This window comes from Poecilia reticulata, chromosome 20 (genome assembly GCF_904066995.2).
Source record: "Poecilia reticulata chromosome 20, P_reticulata-male-v2, whole genome shotgun sequence".
In the NCBI taxonomy this organism is placed as follows: domain Eukaryota; kingdom Metazoa; phylum Chordata; class Actinopteri; order Cyprinodontiformes; family Poeciliidae; genus Poecilia; species Poecilia reticulata.
In genome coordinates this window covers 4,730,358-4,749,309 of record NC_088849.1, presented here as the reverse complement: position 1 = coordinate 4,749,309, position 18,952 = coordinate 4,730,358, and the positions used below count along the sequence as shown (strand labels likewise).

Below are 18,952 nucleotides of genomic sequence, written 5' to 3'. Positions count from 1 at the left end.
CATGCCAAGTCTTAAGCCATCCATTTGTCAGGTAGAGAATATTATGAAATAGCACTGAACTTAATACAAATGTTTGCTTATGAACTTGTACTGTTGGTTTATCTGCTACAATCTAAATAGTTAACTAAAATTATGATCGTTAAATCTTCAACAGTCTGTGGTTACAACCGTTTCCTGTTTTGTCCGTCTCTGTGTGGTTTGTGATGAGAGGGGTACTTGACTTTGATTATTGGTGTGCTCAGTGGTGTTATAAGTTAGTTCTCAAGAGCCAGTATGCTCCATGTAGCAGCTCCTTCCTTGGTGTAGCACACTTGAATCAAATGAAGGTTTGTTAGCAGGCCTCTGCAGAACATTGACATGGTGAAGAAGTAGTTGGACCATTTCAATAAGCAGTGCAGGAGCAAACATGCTGTACATTACACAGAATTTGAATATGACACTGTGTACAAGTGTGATGTGAAAGTAATTTATGTAAAGCAATGAAATATTTGACCTGGGCTATCTTTGGCCTAAGGACTGATGAATCGGTGGTTGGTGCATTAGCTGGATTGAATGACCAGACCAGTACAATAACAGAACAGTAATTCAACGTCACAACAAAAGACTTTCTTTCACAATAAACGATTTTGGAGAGATGGGCGGACAAATTTAGATTTGTGAAAAAAACTTTCTGTAGATCTCTGGTCAAGCTCCATATACTGAAAAGTCTGACTCTTGCACATTCACTTGTCCCTACTGGTGAAACGTTTAGAACATAAGTAAAAACTAGAGCTGTCAGAAAGGATTCAGTTTCCGTTGAGTTTCTTGTTTTAGAATGTTAAAAATAAAGAAAAAACAACTTACTTTCAGTTTCCTTTTGTCCAATTCTCCTCTCCTCCTTACTTATCCAAATCTCCCATCCCTGTGGTACATCTACTGCATTGCCGTTGGCCTCATGCCTTAGCAAGACAGATGAGCTGAGTTTTTGATGAATGATCCTGCAGGTGAAAGCACAGCCAAGAGAAGTCTGACTTGCCTAAGTAAGAATTTAACAGATTCTAAACTTTAAAACAGAGAAAAGCAAGCAGGGAGGCTTTCTGCTCTGGGTGGGGAGTGGGGAAATCATCACTCCTAACCTGCCACTGCCTTAAAGAGCAATGTTCACCTTTCTGTCGTTTATTCTACTCGACCTGTTTCAAAAGACAAGGTCAGTCTCGCTTGTCAAGCCCCCCTCTGGGCTCTGGATTGAAGCAGAAGCCACCTCAGGATCTCGGTTGGTTGAAAGATGCGTTGCACCGTCACATGCCACATGATTCCCAATTCTTCCTTCACCTGGGACAGCACAGAGTTCATGTTCATATGCAGCTCCATGTGTCTGGGTGATGAATCAAGGGGAACTAAGTATGTGTGATGGAGTGTGTAATTGCAGGGTACAAAAGGCCACTAATTTCAGCCCTTGAACAGCCACTTGTTCAGTCCAGCCGCTTCTTAAAATGCCCCTCTGTTTCAGTTTGACCTACATCGCTCAAGTTAATATCTCCCTACCTTCTTCTCTGTGAATAATTTCTCTATGCTCACTTATGTATTTAATCACTTAATGCTACCATTTACTAGCTTCGGCATCAATGGTAGTAAAAAAGAAAAGGAAAAGGGTTTGTGAAACACTTTGCTGTTACTTCTGGGCTGCCTTTACATAGATGGCTTTAGGCGGTCATGAATCCTGAGAAATCTTATTTATCAGTCACTTAAGGGGCACACAACCTTTCTTCTCAGGTTCCAATAGGCTTTCACCTCAGCGCAATCTCTGCTGAGTTGTCCAGTGTCTGCACTGTAAAAGACAGATTCTTGTTTCTGTGGGACAGACGTCCAGTCATATTAACTGTCTTTAAGTGAAAGTTGTGTAAGTATCGACTGGCTCTCTGGTTTGATCGATAACCTAATGAAACATCATCTACAGGAAAATGTCCTCAGACAGCTAAGCTAAGATCAGACTAATTATGTTAAAAACTTGAAAATGTAGTCCATATTCAAACTGAGTTTTAGACTTCTGACATCTACATTTAGCTGAGATTTGCTAGAAATAAACGGTAAATTTTGCAGTGTTAAATATGCGGTGTCACAATTCATTGACTCTTTCAGAGCTCATACAACAACAGATTGAGTATATTGCCACCTAGTGTTGGTGAAAATTTCCAGGTCGTGTCAATTTAACTACAACAAGCTCCGCCCACCTCCTCCTCTCAAAACAACAAGTCAAACTGTTGCGTGGACGCCATTTTTCTCCTGCTTGAAAGACTGCGGTAAGTTTCTTTTTATAAGATAGTACAATTTGAATTGTTTTATAAGAATATTTTTTGTAAGCCCCATTATCCGAGTTAGTTTTAATATCTTAATACTGAGTTTAATATGGCTAACCTGACAGAGTGAATGGCTAGCTTGAAATGTTTGCCTGTCCAACTCGACTATGTGTATGTATGTATATTACTCAAAATGTAATATAAATTCAGCAAAAGATGTGTGGGTTGAGACAAAATAAGTCACGTTGGCTGTATGGCTTTTCAGGTCAACAGTAATGCTAACCGTCCAGCTATTTATTTTTTTGCTAAGTAAATTACATCGTTGGTGCCTTTCGTTGGTGCCACGAGTGTACAAAACTAGCTATTAGCTGCTCTGCTCCTTTTTTACTTTAGTCCATATTTTATTCGGGTTGAGTATGTCTTAACACAGTTTGGTTCATTTTTAATTAGGCCTCACAACTCCGAATTGTTGGAACCGTAAGCGGGGGCTACGGTTCCATAGTTAATACTGAATTTGGCGCAAGTGATGATTTGCGTGCTCTCCCTCGTGCCCAGCATAATACTTCTACTGTAAACCTTGCTTGTCTCCTCCATTAACCGTTGCTAATGCTAAAGGGAAAGCCGAAAAAGAAGCGAGGCAATTTAACTAACTGCTCTAGTTGTTAGTAAAGGACAGGGTGTTTAGTAACTGTCTAACCTAGATAAGAGTCAAACGAAGTCAAGTTACTTTGCGCCCAAGCCATTAATGTGTAAACTTTATGTGGTGACGGTAGATGGAAACTCAGATTTTGTGGAATTTTAGTTTTACTAAATTGCTCAACAACGCCACCCTGGGAATATTACCTTTTGTTTAAGGCACACAGGTTCAGTTATGCATGGATTGAAACATCTGAGAGTTTAAAGTTTACAAGAAACATTTATTAAATTCTTTTTAAAATGTGCTTTTTAAAACCAGTTTCTTTTTTAGAATGAAACACATAGGAAAACAAAGGAAATCAAAGAAAGGACAGTAGCTGAGGTTACCGGCCGGAGGGGTCGCTATAGGGACGGCATCCGCCAAACCCATCAAGCCAAAAAAAAAACCTTTAACACACCAGACGCAGTGAGACAACCCAAACTCAAGAATCACAGCACGCAGAAGAGGAGGACACCGCCACCGGACCTCAGCAACTGCAAAACAACAAAAGAAAAACAGTTAACCAATATAACAATCTTAAAGCTAATAAAAGAAAAACAATATCAGCCCGACTAAATAAATTACAAAAAGTGCCGTAAACAAAATAAGTAAAGAAATAGAAACTAATTAACAATAGAAAATACGAATGAAAAACATTAGGACCAGGCATGGCCCTCTTGCCACGCCACAGCAGGAGGTGAAATGGGCGCGCCGATGCCACACCCCAAGCTTCGATGAAGGTGGATAACACCGCTGCAGTCCAACTTTAAAACGATTGTGCAGAAATCCGGGAGACAACAGAGGCAGACAGACAGAGATCCGGGAGACGAACTCCGACAGAGCAGAGCAGCAATGGTCCAACTGCCGATCCACAAACACGCACACACACTCTCGCAAAGGGAGGAAGAGAAGGAGCGCAGCGCTGTGGCGTTTTACCACCAGGATATCAGCGCAACATGCACCAGCCGGCGATTTGTTGCCTTTCGCTGCCAGAGCCCACAGGACGCAAGCCACACAGTGGGAGAACAAAGACGACACATGCCTGAATGAACGCCGTAGCTCCTTATATACACCAAGCCCACTTTAAGGACGGGAACTTATCACCTGGAAATTATTTATGTAGAATTATGTATATTTCTATACCACTACATTTAATTATTGTGTTCTATGAAAACCATGTAATGTAAGCTTTATTGGTTTGTGAAGCAGTTGGCACATTTCACAAATTGAAAGCATTCCAGTACTAAAGATGAATGACTGAGGAATTATGTCCTGCAGGAAACATGTTGATTAAAACAAGACTTGGTGAGCTGCAAAAATTTGTCCGACTAACAGAGCCGAATCTGAAGGAGTTTTGGATAGCAGGTAAGACACTGGTAGCTTTACACAGGAAGCTATGAGGTGCTTGTAATGTTACTTCACATTGTTTATTAAAAAGTAATGTTCCAGAATCTATGCACATGTGAATATTAGAGCAACATAACCTCATAATTGTGGTTTAGACAAGCATTTGTCTTTGTCTCTAGCATTCACAAAATTTGGCATGCCAACTATAACAGAGAGCGTGAAGGTTGTTGACAGTTCTGGGATTGAGTTGGATGAAGATGTATTTGAGGATGTTGTTAAGGATCCTTCTGCTGGAGTCCTAACCATCAAATAAGAAACTGGTTTGTTATATTAGTAATTTATGTTAGTATTTAATAAGCTTGCTATTTCACTGTGGTTAATGTTTTTGTCTTTCATCTGCTTCTCTTATGTTCAGAATTTGTCTCCATGGTGGAATCGCCTGAGGAATCTCAGCCAAGCTCCTCTGATTCTCAAGAGACACTCATTCTTTCAGAGAGTCCTTCCGCTAAACACCAGCGCCTGGACATAGAAGCTAAGCATGTAAGAATTGACTCTCAAAAACTTACGCAAAACAAAAAGTATTTTGTTATAAAAGCCTTTATCACTGTCCCCCCCAGAAAACCTGCTATGCTCAGTAGGGGTGCTAGAACAGTTTTTGTGTTAAATGTTAAAAGTTACAAAAAATCAGAGGTGCAATAACAGTTTATTAGGCCAAGGGATAGGTGCAGAGATTTGGCAATTGGTTTGCACATCCTCGCGCCAAGTTGAGTGCATCAAACCTAGCTTTATTCGTTGTTACTGTTAGTAGTTCATAAAAAAAAAAACCCTACTTAAAATGAACAAACAAATCTTGGTGATCCACCAGTCTTATAATACACGCTGCTTTATTATTGCTTATATTTGAGAAGAGAATGTTTTTTGTTTTACTAACAATTACTGTTTTGATATGTATTTAATAAAAGCTGAAATGTTTTGTTGTTTGAAGTTGGTGGAATCCATTCTTAACAACCAACCTGGTGGCGAACGGATCATGAAGGAATACAATCGAAGCAAGTGCCTTACAGATAAATCCAGAAGGAAAATGGTTGACATACTGGCAGCTGATATGACAGAGAAGAAAGGGTAATTTTGTAAATGGGCTTTAGTTAGTGTTAAGGAAGAATTTTTATATTACTGGTAAATTTAGCAAAACTCTGGCTCTGATACTTCCTTTTGATCCCGGGTTTTCTCGCGTGGCCACGTGCGGGGACAAAAACACAACAATGCGTGTTGACGTCACAGAATTACAGAATTTAATCCAATCAGAAGAAAATATAAGATAGTACAGGAAACTGAAGAAACACAGATACAAACATTGTTACCCGAGACAAGAAGACAAAGAAATATCAAGGACGTCCTTGGAGAAAGAGCTGGTGGAGAAGTAAAATAAATCAGCTTTTTTTCTGAATTGTTTCCCTTGTGCACAAACTTTTATACCTGTAGGTGTGTTTACCTCTTTAATGTATTCAAATAAGGCGTATCTCTACTTGACCAATTGGAAGACATCTCTGGCCCTTTTAAATTTAGAAAAAGTCCCGCAGTTTGGTCGCAAGATCAAACACCTTTTGTTAAATAAGGTAGAAGCAGACTCTCCGAATTCATGGTGGTTTATGGCTTTCACAGATCAGTGTGAAAAGCTAGAACTTCCTACTGATTGTTTCCCAACAGACAAAGAGCAGATCAGAAGATCTTGGCAAACAATCTGCTTTAACTACAGTAAAATATATCAATAGGTCAGAATATGTTATAAATTTTAAAACTATAATTATGGTATTTCAATCAAGTCATGATAAATTCTAAAACTAACTTATTTTAAATTTATTTTCTTAACAGTATCTGGCCTCCTGTGGCTCTACAGCCATCTGGGCAAAAAGAAACAAATGCAGAAACCTCACAGGTAGCTGTGAAATTCTGGTTTCTCTTCTGCTCTGCCAGGAACAAACCTTTAATACTGTACTTTTAATTCAATGAAAAGTTCTCCAAAAACCCAATTTGTTCTTCTGCACTCAGCATCTCCAAAGTTTAGTCCTGATATCAAACCAAAAGCAATAGATAATAAACAGAAAATAATGAAGTACAATTCCTGTTTCTAATTAGGAATTAGAAACAAATAAGAATTAAGACATTCATTCACCATAAACCTAAGTATTTTCTAATACTAAACAAAACATTTTCATGTGATTCTAATATAGTCAGAAATAATACAATTTCAAATACATTCATCATTAACTAAATTAATTCTAAAACTAGATAATAGAATTTTTAGTCAAAACATGTTATTAATAACTAAGAAAAATGTCTTACAAATTAAATGTTAGTGATTTAAAACATTTTGTTATATTCAGTTTTTTGCACCATGTCAGATGTTAGTTCTGGAAGACTTATCATCCTGGTTACGTGAACCGACCAAAGTTCCCTTTCTCAGAGTAATTCAAGTGATACTGTCCTCCACCTTCCTGCATATGTTAATTTATGACCTCCTGTCTTTAATGATAAGACTCCAGGGGTCTGAGCCGAAATTCTCTTGCAGATCCTCTAGTTCTTCGGGTTTTAAATCACTAACACAAACCTGTTCAAACTTAAGAAATTCGTTCTAAAAAGTTTAAACTGTGTTAAACACTCAAAATAATAATTTTTCTCAACATTAGCTGTCTAGATGAAATTAAAGTTTTATTAAATCCAGTGCATACCGTGGATAATATACCTTAACCATTTTAATTTTGCAGGACATCACCACCCAGAGAGGTTAAGGAAATGTGTACCAGAGGAATTTTGAGCTTATTCCCCTACTTCAGTGATCCATTCTCCAGGAATGGTTATGTAAGTCACATACCATAATTGACTGTGTTACGGTAATCTATAGAAGTAAATATGTGCCATCAGAATTTGAATAAAAAATGCATCTGAAACTTAAATGTTGTATATTTGCGCTTACTTTTTCAATTTCAAAATTAATTCAGAATACAATTTAGACCTAAAAAAAAAAAAAAATTCAGTGTCATTATTTGTACATGTTTGCAATTTTCATTTGTTAAAAAAATTCACATTCCTATTTCAAAGTGATGAAATTTTCAATATATATATTTTTCAGTGATAAAAAAATTCAACTTTTAAAAATTCAAATGCAATATTTTCAGTGTCCTAAAAATTCAACTTGCTCAAATTCGCTGTCTCAAATTCAACATCTAAAAATTCGCTGTACAAAAATGGCAAGGTCACTTCAGGTCACAGACATTAGCAATCGTTGTCTGATTTCAACACCCAGCCAATCACATGACCCAAGCGTCATATTGAAGAAATACCAGCATCACTGAGGTCAGCGACCATGGAGGCGAACGCAAACCCAACGGTGAGTCTATGCTTTCATTTTTCTGTAGAATATTTTATTTTGCGCATGAACTTTGATACATGATATTAAAGCTTGATTTAAAACACGGGTTAGGGCCGTTGTTAATCTTATGCCATGTAAAGCTGGCATATTAGTTCTCGCTACCCGCTAGACCTCCACCCCCTTCTCTTGGCTGTCCTACACCCAATTTTCCCCTGTTTTATTTAAAAAATGAATATCACTTGCGCCAAGTCTAGAATCTTTAAAGATAACTGATGGGTGGCGACTTTCCGGGTTGTTTGTATGTTGTCTTAGGTGAGACTGAGATGGGCAGTCTTAGTAAAAGTCGTAATTTTCCAGGACATGCTACCGCTAATGTAGCAAGCTAATATGGCTGCCTTGTATGCTTCAAGGAGGGGCTGTGAACTCTTCCGACATTAATTATAACCACAACCCCATTCTGTTGTACTGTTCATGTGACTTCATTTATGAATAAATTAATATATTTATGGTCATTATAGCGTCATCCAAACTACTGCTTCTCTTATCTGACAAGTGTTGATATATATTAATTTACATTCTTTTTACTTTGCGGCACAAAACGTCGTTCTGTTACCTAGCAACATTAGAAGCGACCTCCTTTGTTTTTTCCATTTGATTTTAACTCATTTTGAAGAAAATATATGCTTGCAAGTACAGCTGTTAACTTATTTTAGATTAAATATCATTATTTAATTTGATTTCTCAATACTGACCTACTGATTTCAAAATAGTTTTATTTTGCTGACAATGTTTTTGACATTTTTCTTTTTTTCTTTTCAAGGAACTTTTGCTGGATCATATTTTTGATAGACTCTGTGATCGTTTGGAGCCATTTCTATTTCTACAATTACAGATGGTCCTGCAGTCAATCAGTTGGCCACAGGTTTGTGAATATGCTTCTTTAAAATTTGAAAACGTTCTGCAGGTTTTGCAAGTTTTATTACTTTCCAGGAGCATATTTTCTTCTAATATGGACGTTTTGCATCCAGAACTGTTCATTTTGCTCTTAAATGGAAGCTTGAATGAATTTGCATAAATAAAATTAAAAAAACAGATACTAACAAGACTACACTTCCAACTACAAAATACTTTGATTTTATTATTTGCTGTCATGTGGAAAATCTATAATTGGGGCCTGCCATAGCAATGCATAGAGAGAGCAGTGACTGACTGCCTCCATGCATTGCATGGCAGGCACCTATTGTTCTTCACCCAATAGAATGTCTGTTTATTTATTTTTTCTTCCGTCAACCTTAATGCGGCTCGTACCGCTGCGTGCACCCCCACAAATGTGGTATCAAAAAATGCGACTCTATCACGGGAGGGGAGCTATTACTTCTGGTGGGATTCGGAGTTACCATGGCAACATAAATTGCAAAAGACCCCCAAAAACCCCATATAAGTCAATGGAACGAGGGGACAGAAAATCCTAAAAATACACTATTTTTGACAAATTACTGTGTCGCCAGGAATTCAAGTAGAATTGCCATTCAAACTTCAGTTTGTAGATATGTCCGTAATCTCTTCTAAAGTGAAGACAGTACGTCGATACAAATTACAGTTTGTCCACAGCTTGTCTCGAAAAGATCAAAAGTTTTAAATTTTTTAAAGTGTGAGGGACGCTCCGCTAGAGTGTGGGAGAGAGTGGATTTCTGAACCCAAAATAATTAATTGTGGGCATGAGTAACTCATACTCATGCCCACAAATATCGCCGGATTGGCCTCAACGTCGGTCAGGACATAGATACACATGCCTGCTCCGGTAAAATGTTTTCAAAATGTCCCTAGGGCTTACGGTTTTCTGTCCAGGTGCTTCCAAAAGATGTGGTGCAACAGAAAAAACTCGCGCTCAGACCCATGTTTTTCCATATATTTCTGACAAATGTCAGACCTCAGCGCACATCATCTTTCTCTCATCGCTGTTAATACTGTGAGCGAGGTAGAGATATGAATCGCGAGAATATCAGAGAGGACAAATAGCCCTCTCATACGCTTCAAATGGTTCTCGAATACGTGTCACGGTTCCTGTCACGGAGTTGTTCGAAGTGCTTTTTTTGTGAGAAACAGGCTGGCTTAAACAGAGAATTCTCCCACTCTCTGTGCCACCAACAGGTGCGGGGCATTAATTACCATAGCAACAGAGCAGAGGAGCTGCTTAGGATTAACAGAGGAGCTCCTTAGGACTACAAACACGCCATCATTGTAGTTCTAACTCGGTTATTAACAGGGGGTTGAGCAGAATGTCAGAACTACAACATGGCGGAACTGTCTGTCACTCACAGCTGCACTTTTCCAGGGGTTTAATTACCATAGCAACAGAACGCAGAGCAGAGTAGCTAGTTAGGACTACAAACACGCCATAACTGTGGTTCTATCTATGGCCAAGATTCAGTTAAAAGAGAGGCCTGCGCAGCATGTCAGAACTACAACATGGCGTAACTGTCTTACTAAAGAGGAGGACTTAACTGGTATTCAGAACTACTTGTGTTTTGAGCATTATATAACTGATTTAACCCAATTACTATTACACATGGGATTAGTGTGGCCATTTCAAATGAAGCTTACTGAAAATGTCAAAATAAAAGCCTTGACAATTTTTACATTATGTAATTGCTCTTTTGGCCATTAGATAACTGGTTTAACAAAACCACTGTTACACCCGGGATTAGTGTTGCAATTTCAAATGAAGCTTAAAGAAAATTACAAAATAAAAACCTCAATAATCCTCTCAGGTAAGTGATAATATTAGCTTTTATTATCTTTTTCCCTCGAGTTAGTTATAATATTAGATTAGAAGATAACAGAAGATCCTCTCCTCGGGCTGCCACCTTATCATGGTGGAGGGGTTTGAGTGTCCCAATGATCCTAGGAGCTATGCTGTCTGGGGCTTTATGCCCCTGGTAGGGTCACCCAAGGCAGACAGGCCCTAGGTGAGGAACCAGACAAAGCGCAGCCCGAAGACCCCTTATGATGCACAACAACCTTGGATCTAGCGTTCCCTCGCCCGGACGTGGGTCCCACTCTGGAACCAGGCCTGGAGGTGGGGCACGATGGCGAGCGCCTGGTGGCCGGGCTATTACCCATGGAGCCCGGCCGGGCTCAGCCCAAAGAGGAGACGTGGGTCCCGAAGACCCCTTATGATGCACAACAACCTTGGATCTAGCGTTCCCTCGCCCAGACGTGGGTCCCACTCTGGAACCAGGCCTGGAGGTGGGGCACGATGGCGAGCGCCTGGTGGCCGGGCTATTACCCACGGAGCCCGGCCGGGCTCAGCCCAAAGAGGAGACGTGGGTCCCCCTTCCAATGGGCTCACCACCTGTCAGAGGTGCCAAAGGGGTCAGGTGCAGTGTGGAACGGGCGGCAGCCGAGGAAGGGGACCCTGGCGGTCTTATCCTCGGCTGCAGAAGCTGGCTCTTGGGATGTGGAATGTCACCTCTCTGGTGGGGAAGGAACCGGAGCTAGTGTGCGAGGCTGAGAGGTTCCGGCTAGAAATAGTTGGCCTCACCTCGACGCATGGCTCTGGTTCTGGAACCAGTCTCCTTGAGAGGGGCTGGACATACTTCCACTTTGGAGTTGCCCATGGTGAGAGGCGCCAGGCAGGAGTGTTGCCCCCCATCTCGGCGCCTGTACTTTGGGGTTTACCCCGGTGAACGAGAGGGTAGCCTCCCTCCGCCTACGGGTGGGGGGCTGGGTTCTGACTGTTGTCTGTGCTTAGGGGCCGAACAACCGTTCAGATTACCCACCCTTTTTGGAGTCCTTAGAGGGGGTACTGGAGAGTGCCCCTCCTGGGGACTCCCTTGTTCTACTGGGAAACTTCAACGCTCACATGGGCAATGACGGTGAGAACTGTCACCGTGGTTGGGAGGAACGGCCCCCCCAATCTGAACTCGAGTGGTGTTCTGTTGTTGGACTTCTGTGCTCGTCACGGTGTCGAGAAAAGTCGAGCTCATCCCACTTCCCCATGCTGGAGATTTTAGTTTAATAGTAATAATAAATAAAATTACCTTAAAATTAATTACACAGGTGACATCAAGACCCAACAGTAGAGTCAGACGGTAATAAAATGAATCTGGTTGTGTGTGTTGTTATTGTGTCCTGCAAACTTTGCTTTAATTCTACTTTTTTCTATTTAATCATAAAAAATCATAGTCAGGCAGAAAGAAAGTCATGAAACAGGAAAAGCTGATTTCCTTAATAAAGAGGAAGTTTCTATCTTAATTCAGGCTAAAAATAATTCAGACCATTCCTTATTTTAAAGCATTAAAGGTTTTTAAAGAATAAAATCTAAACATTTTGAGAGATTGGATAAAACCCAGAGTAAAATACTTAAAATAATGACTTATAATTATGCCAATAATTAATATTGGTTTAACCAGTGGTTGATGTTGATTTGATTATAAGAATATTTACACTTACTCTCACACTTGTGGAAGTACCTAAAGGTGAAACAAGTAACTGTAACATGGTATCAAATAATTAGAATAATGGATATTCTTGGTTTCTTGTCAGAAGTGTCTGTAATAACTCACATTATGATTATAATAAGAGTAACTAATAAGTTATGGTTATAACATTATAAATGAATGTTAAAACTAAAAGGTTATAAATGTGATTTTGACATTGAACTTGAAAAGGTGTAAAATGTAACTGTAATTAAAGGTCACTGATGTTGTGCTGAAGGTAGATGGTAGGTGGAAGGTCAGGGGAAAAGGGGAACTGATAGGAGAACGGAGAAGACAAGGCCTTATTGCTAAACTTCAACTTGCCTAAGAAAAGGTTGGGCAGGAAACAGAGGTAGGAGGAACTGTTGAGCAACTTGGGGACATTAGAACAGAGATCCGGTCATAAGGTCTCCAGGGTGATGGAGATGAGATCATCTGTCCAAGCAGTCAGCCAATGAGACAGGCACAGCAACAAAGCTAGCCAATGCAAACGCACCCAAAGGTGGATAAACCCTTTATAAGGTGGGTGCAACAGAGGAATCTTTGGTTGGATCCTTCAGGCAGCTTCGAGCCAAGACGGAGATGGACAAAGAACTCTGCAGCTGAAGAAGAGCCGGGGCCACAGAGCCGGAGACTGTTCTGCACATGGGGACCAACCCGTTAGCCCCGCAACATGTGGCTTCAAATCGCACTTCTCTCAACAGCTGGGTTTAGACCCCCAAAGACAAAGACCAAGGCAAAGATGAAGATAAAGACAAAGATAAAGACAAAGGCAAAGAACAAAGGCAAAGAGGAAGAACTGGTGTGTTCCTTCCGTGGGACCAGGAAGATCGTGAGACGAGGAGAAGGGAGCTACAGAGCTGCAAGACAAGCTGAGGACCGCTACGCGCATGAGGAAGTCACCCTGAGGCCCGAGTCCTGCTGCTCTAAGTCAGTACTCTTCCTGTACTGGGAACCTCCTGCTGCTGCAACACCTTCTTCATCATCAGGCCAGTTCTGGGGTTCAAAATGCCAAACTCTGTCCGTCTCTCTCAAAGTTTCCCTTTTTTAGCTCTCAGTGTCAGCATTAGGGAAAGATAGGCTAGATTATTGATTTTACTTATTTGATTATTTCTGCTACTGAATTAAGCTGTACTGACCCTTGCAAAATTGCCTTACTAATAAAATAATTAGCATTTAAGAAAATCTAAAAGATGTTGTGGACATTCAATTAATGAGTCACCTTAAAGTTCTTTGATGGTCATAAAATAGCTATGAAGTTTGATTCTGGGAGGAAAAAGTAGAAATGTTTTATAGGTTGCTTTTAGCCAAAACTAAAATAATGACCTTGGGACTTAAATCTAAGTCACTAAATTTAATCTAGCCGTTAACAAGTGCCGTTATTTTAGGAAAGGAGCTACCGTTAACAGGAGTGGTTGTAGGGGTTATGTCGCTGTGAGGGCTACTCAGCGGATTGCCCCTCAACTGTAAAAGGTCATAACTTCTGGATCGAAGGTAGTCAGAGCTAGACGAGTCCTTTCCGACCCCAGTTTAAACAGATAATTCTCCACAAACTATCGCTAGGGTAAGACCCGAGTTTCTGGGGGTTTTCCGGACCTGTTAGACAGAGAACTGGGCCGTAGTGAGTCCGAAGAGTTGTGAGGAGTGGGCGGGACTTACTATTGGGTAGTAACAGACAACGGATTGTCCATCACGAACACCATGTTCAGGCATAAGGGTGTCCATATGTGCACTTGGAACCAGGACACCCTAGGCCGCAGTTCGATGATCGATTTTGTCATCGTTTCATCAGATCTGTGGCCGTATGTCTTGGACACTCGGGTGAAGAGAGGCGAGGAGCTGTCCACTGCACTGACCACTACCTGGTAGTGAGTTGGCTCCGGTGGTGGGGGAGGAAGCTGGTCAGACCTGGCAGGCCCAAACGTGTAGTGAGGGTCTGCTGGGAACGTCTGGCGGAGTTGCCTGTGAGACGGAGCTTTAACTCCAATCTCCGGCAGAACTTCGAACACGTTCCGGGGGAGGTTGGGGACATTGAGTCTGAGTGGACCATGTTCCGTGCCTCCATTGCCGAGGCGGCTTATCGGAGCTGCGGCCGCAAGGTTGTTGGTGCCTGTCGCGGCGGCAACATTCGAACCCATTGGTGGACACCTTCGGTGAGGGATGCTGTCAAGCTGAAGAAGGAGTTCTATTGGGCCTTTTTGGCCTGTGGGACTCCAGAAGCAGCTGATGGGTACCAGCGGGCAAAGCGGCATGCAGCTCGGGTGGTTGCTGAGGCAAAAAACACAGGTGTGGGAGGAGTTTGGAGAGGCCATGGAGAAAGACTTCCGGACGGCTTCGAGGCGATTCTGGTCCACCATCCGGCGTCTCAGGAGGGGGAAGCAGTGCAGCACCAACACTGTTTACAGTGGGGATGGTGTGTTGCTGACCTCAACTCGGGACGTTGTGGGCCGGTGGGCGGAATACTTCAAAGACCTCCTCAATCCCACCAACATGCCTTCTGTTGAGGAAGCCTGGGAACTCTGGGTTGGGCTCTCCAGTCCCTGGGGACTAGGTCGCTGAGGTGGTCATAAAGCACCTCTGTGGAAGGGCCCCGGGGGTGGATGAGATCCGCCCGGAGTTCCTTAAGGCTCTGGATGTTGTAAGCTTGTGTTGGCTCACGCGACTCTGCAATATCGCATGGACATCGGGGGCAGTTCCCCTGGATTGGCAGACTGTGGTAGTGGTCCCCCTGTTTAAAGAGGGGGACCGGAGGGTGTGCTCCAATTACAGGGGGGTCACACTCTTAAGCCTCCCTGGTAAGGTCTATTGAGGGGTCCTGGAGAGGAGGGTCCGTCGGATAGTCGAACCTCGGATTCAGGAAGAGCAGTGTGGTTTTCGTCCTGGTCGTGGAACACTGGACCAGCTCTACACCCTCAGCAGGGTCCTGGAGTGTGCATGGGAGTTCGCTCAACCAGTCTACATGTGTTTTGTGGACTTGAAAAAAGGCAATCGACCGTGTCCCTCGGGAGGCCCTGTGGGGGGTACTCCGGGAGTATGGGGTACTGGGCCCTTTGATACGGGCTGTCAGGTCCCTGTATGACCGGTGTCAGAGTCTGGTCCGCATTGCCGGCAGTAAGTCGGGCTCGTTTCCGGTGAGAGTTGGACTCCGCCAAGGCTGCCCTTTGTCACCGATTCTGTTCATTACCTTCATGGACAGAATTTCTAGGTGCAGCCGAGGTGTTGAGGGGATCCGTTTTGGTGGCCTTAGGATCGCATCTCTGCTTTTTGCGGATGATGTGGTCCTGTTGGCTTCATCAGATCGTGATCTGCAGCTTTCACTGGAGCGGTTCGCGGCCGAGTGTGAAGCGGCCTGGATGAGGCTCAGTGCCTCCAAATCCGAGGCCATGGTCTTGAGCCGGAAAAGGGTAGACTGCCTTCTCTGGGTCAGGGGGTCGTCCTGCCTCAAGTGGAGAAGTATCTGGGGATCTTGTTCACGAATGAGGGAAGAAGGGAGCGGGAGATCGACAGGCAGATTGGGGCAGCGTCTGCCGTGAAGCGGGAGCTGTACCGGTCCGTCGTGGTGAAAAGAGAGCCAAGTCAAAAAGCGAAGCTCTCGATTTACCGGTCGATCTACGTTCCCACCCTCATCTATGGTCATGAGCTTTGGGTCATGACCGAAAGAACGAGATCACGGATACAAGTGACCGAAATGGGTTTCCTCCGCAGGGTGGTTGGGATCTCCCTTAGAGATAGGGAGATAAAAGCTTGGTTGTCCGGGAGGGACTCAAAGTAGAGCAGCTGCTCCTCCACGTCGAGAGGAGCCACTTGAGGTGGCTCGGGCATCTGGTCAGGATGCCTCCTGGACGCCTCCCTGGTGAGGTGTTCCTGGCACGTCCCACCGGGAGGAGGCCTCAGGGAAGACCCAGGACACGCTGGAGGGACTATGTCTCTCGGCTGGCCTGAGAATGCCTTGGGGTTCCCCCGGACGAGCTGGAAGAAGTGGCTGGGGAGAGGGAAATCTGGGCCTCCCTTCTGAAGCTGCTGCCCCTGCAACCCGACCCCGGATAAGCGGAAGAAACTAGATGGATGGATGGATAACAGAAGATATAATATTAAAATGATTTCAAAATGTTGCTAGGGCTTATGGTTTTTTGTCAGGGTCCTTGAGACAGACGCTGGATGTCTCACAAATATAGAAACTGTCTCCAGCATATTGTCAGACAGAGAGCCCAGGTCCAGATAATTAATTACCATAGCGATGGGTCCCAGAGAGAGGTAGTGAGTAGTCTCACAAACTGGCGCAGAGGCAGGTCTCACAATGCATTGTCGGAAGAATAAATATTACCTGTGACTATTCATATTTTGCTTACAGAAAATTATTATTTCTCTGAACTTTTGAGTGTGGATTAAAATTCTTAGTATAAATGTTGATAAATTTCGAGAAATAAACAATTACCGACTGTCTTTATTTTTTTTTATTTCGGACTAAGTGAGAACCACATGTGCGAAGCTTATAGTCGTCAGTTTGGGACTGAATTTCATTGAGCATTATTCAGCCATTGTACTGTTGTAGTGAACCAGATCAGTCATTGGACTTCGGTGATGAACTGTGTAAAGGTTATTAGTATTGCACGTGTGTGCTCCTGATATGTTTCAGGAGCAAAGAGCAGTCCAGCTGTGCAAGCTGTAGCTAAAATGTTTGGTTCAAATTGTGACGGGCACACTTTGGCAGGCCCTGGTAATATATCCTCAGGAATTTTCTAGTATTCTACGTTAGTATTCTGCATCATCACAGTGAATTCATCTACACTTGATTGTAATCCTTGTAAAAACTTAAAGGACAAAGAAAGACCAAGTACACCCTACTCACTATACTCTCTAAGTTCATTTGCATTTTATATCTTGTAAAAAACATAAGTGTAGGAGCTATTTCTCCATTTTCAGTTATATCTTAGAATTTAAATTGCTTAGTTTATTCTTATTTTTTATTATTTTGTTTATTTTCATTAGAATTTTTGTTTAATTTGTTATTTAGAATAAGTTTTTTGGTTAGTAATTCACTTAATTGATTAATTAATTTCAGGTTGGGACATGGGTATTTCACGGTATAAATAGGTGAGTCTTGTGTGGTCACAAGGTTTTTTTTTTTTTTACCAGTCTCATCAGTTATCAGTCATCAGTCATCAGCCAGAGAACAGGTGCAGGAATCAAAACAGAAGAAGCAGAATCCTGTGAAGCTTGTAACCTTGTTGTCTGAATGGAATAAAACAACCAAAGAACTGCATTTTGACTTTTGATCTTTGTTGGGCTGCGTAAACCAGAATCCATGTTGCATCAGGTGACTATTTGAGTTGAATTCACTTTTTGTTTTGATCACTTTTAGTTTTGAGTTTTTTGATTTTTGAATTTAAGTTTTGGGTACAAATAGTCATTACAATAAGTTTTAATCAGAATACAGAAATCTTGAAACCTATCAACAGGAGTCAGAAGAAAAAAGATGAGCAGAAGGGCAAAATAAGAAAAAGAATTTCTTTAAAGAAAAGTTCTGTTTGGGCTTAAAGTTAGAAGGAAGGCTTTTGTGGAAGCATATCAAACCCATGACAAATACATTCTGCAAACCTTTATTCCGATTAATGTTATTTAATTTTTTTAAATTGGAAAATAAAGAAAATTATTTATGCCAAATCAGAATCCCTATAATTAATTTCATGTCCCGGTATAACTTTAGAGATAACAACACAATCGATATGTAGACTGTATGTTTAGCAATGACTGATCTACAACTAAATCATTCAGGCTTGACTTTAGATGACAAGTATATTCCTTACTGCAGGGAATTTAATTTCTTAATGTGGTACACAGAGTGTGCTCACATTCTAAAATCTGTATCTCAGTTTTATAACCATTCAGTAGCCGAACAGTATTTATCTCAGCAGAGTGTTTGAATACCCGAAGGCACCCAGACTCGTCTTCTTACTATCTGGAATACTTACGTCCCTATAATATTCTACAGGCTGATCGTTTCTGGGGGAAAGGTAATTCTCCCAATAAAGCATTTCTAATGGAAATGTGAGAGGCACAGCCTTCATCAGATGGAAATTATTCTTTTAAATTTAAGGAATCACGCAGCAGCCTTGGCCAGAACCACAAATAAAGCCTATGAATTTAGTCTGTTACAGTCCTTCATTTTCTGTGCTGTAAATATTCCAAAGCAAAAGATTAATTAAACCTGGATAACATTCAAAATAGCTTCCTTATCGTTTACTTACTGAAACAAATTCAGAAGAATTCAGAAAAAGTGTTTATGGCATTATCCCTTTTCTAATAATTACGCTGCTTGAAAATCTTTGGGGTCTTTGAAGTTAATCTCCATTGTCAGTTATTTCTGTCTTGATACTGCAGTCAATGAACTCAATGGGTCAACCCATTGAGTTAGGGTTAGACTGATCTGTGTAAACAAACCAGTCTGTTTACACACAGTTATTCTCTTGAAAATGTTAAATACAATTTGATGGGTTGACAAATCACAATTGGTTAATGCCATCTGTGGCATTAATCCATCATTTCCATTGCAGGTTATGTGGTTCTGAACAGATGGTGTCAAAGCTTGACTAAGACATTTTAAAAACTGTCTCAAGCTATAAAATAACTATGTGCCGCTATACTCGCTTTGTTAGGAATGCCTGCTCAATGGCCTATAGCAGAGCAGTCACATGAAAGCAACCTAGCACATGTATCATACAAAGAAGACTTGATGATCAAGCTGACTTTCAGAAAAGAGCAGGAACTGGATTGAAGGGATGCTGTGGCAAAATTGTTGGTA

General features: G+C 41.6%; 1 protein-coding gene across 3 annotated transcripts in view; it reads left to right on the top strand.

Moving 5' to 3' along the window:
- Nucleotides 1-845: 845 nt before the first annotated feature.
- Nucleotides 846-18,952, top strand: part of LOC145549389 (uncharacterized) — a 31,857-nt gene continuing 13,750 nt past the window's right edge. Inside the window, exons 1-6 of one of the 3 annotated variants that reach the window (XR_014085348.1) lie at nt 866-2,279; nt 4,231-4,317; nt 4,479-4,619; nt 4,715-4,839; nt 5,285-5,421; nt 7,065-7,158. Coding sequence is in view for 1 of the 3 variants with exons in the window: in XM_081601657.1 (XP_081457783.1) it covers nt 4,236-4,317; nt 4,715-4,839; nt 5,285-5,421; nt 7,065-7,158 (438 nt within the window). In the remaining 2 variants the exon portion in view is untranslated. Of the gene's footprint in view, nt 2,280-4,230; nt 4,318-4,478; nt 4,620-4,714; nt 4,840-5,284; nt 5,422-7,064; nt 7,159-18,952 lie in introns of all 3 variants that reach the window. The other 2 variants (XM_081601657.1, XR_014085349.1) reach the window with 2 other exon arrangements.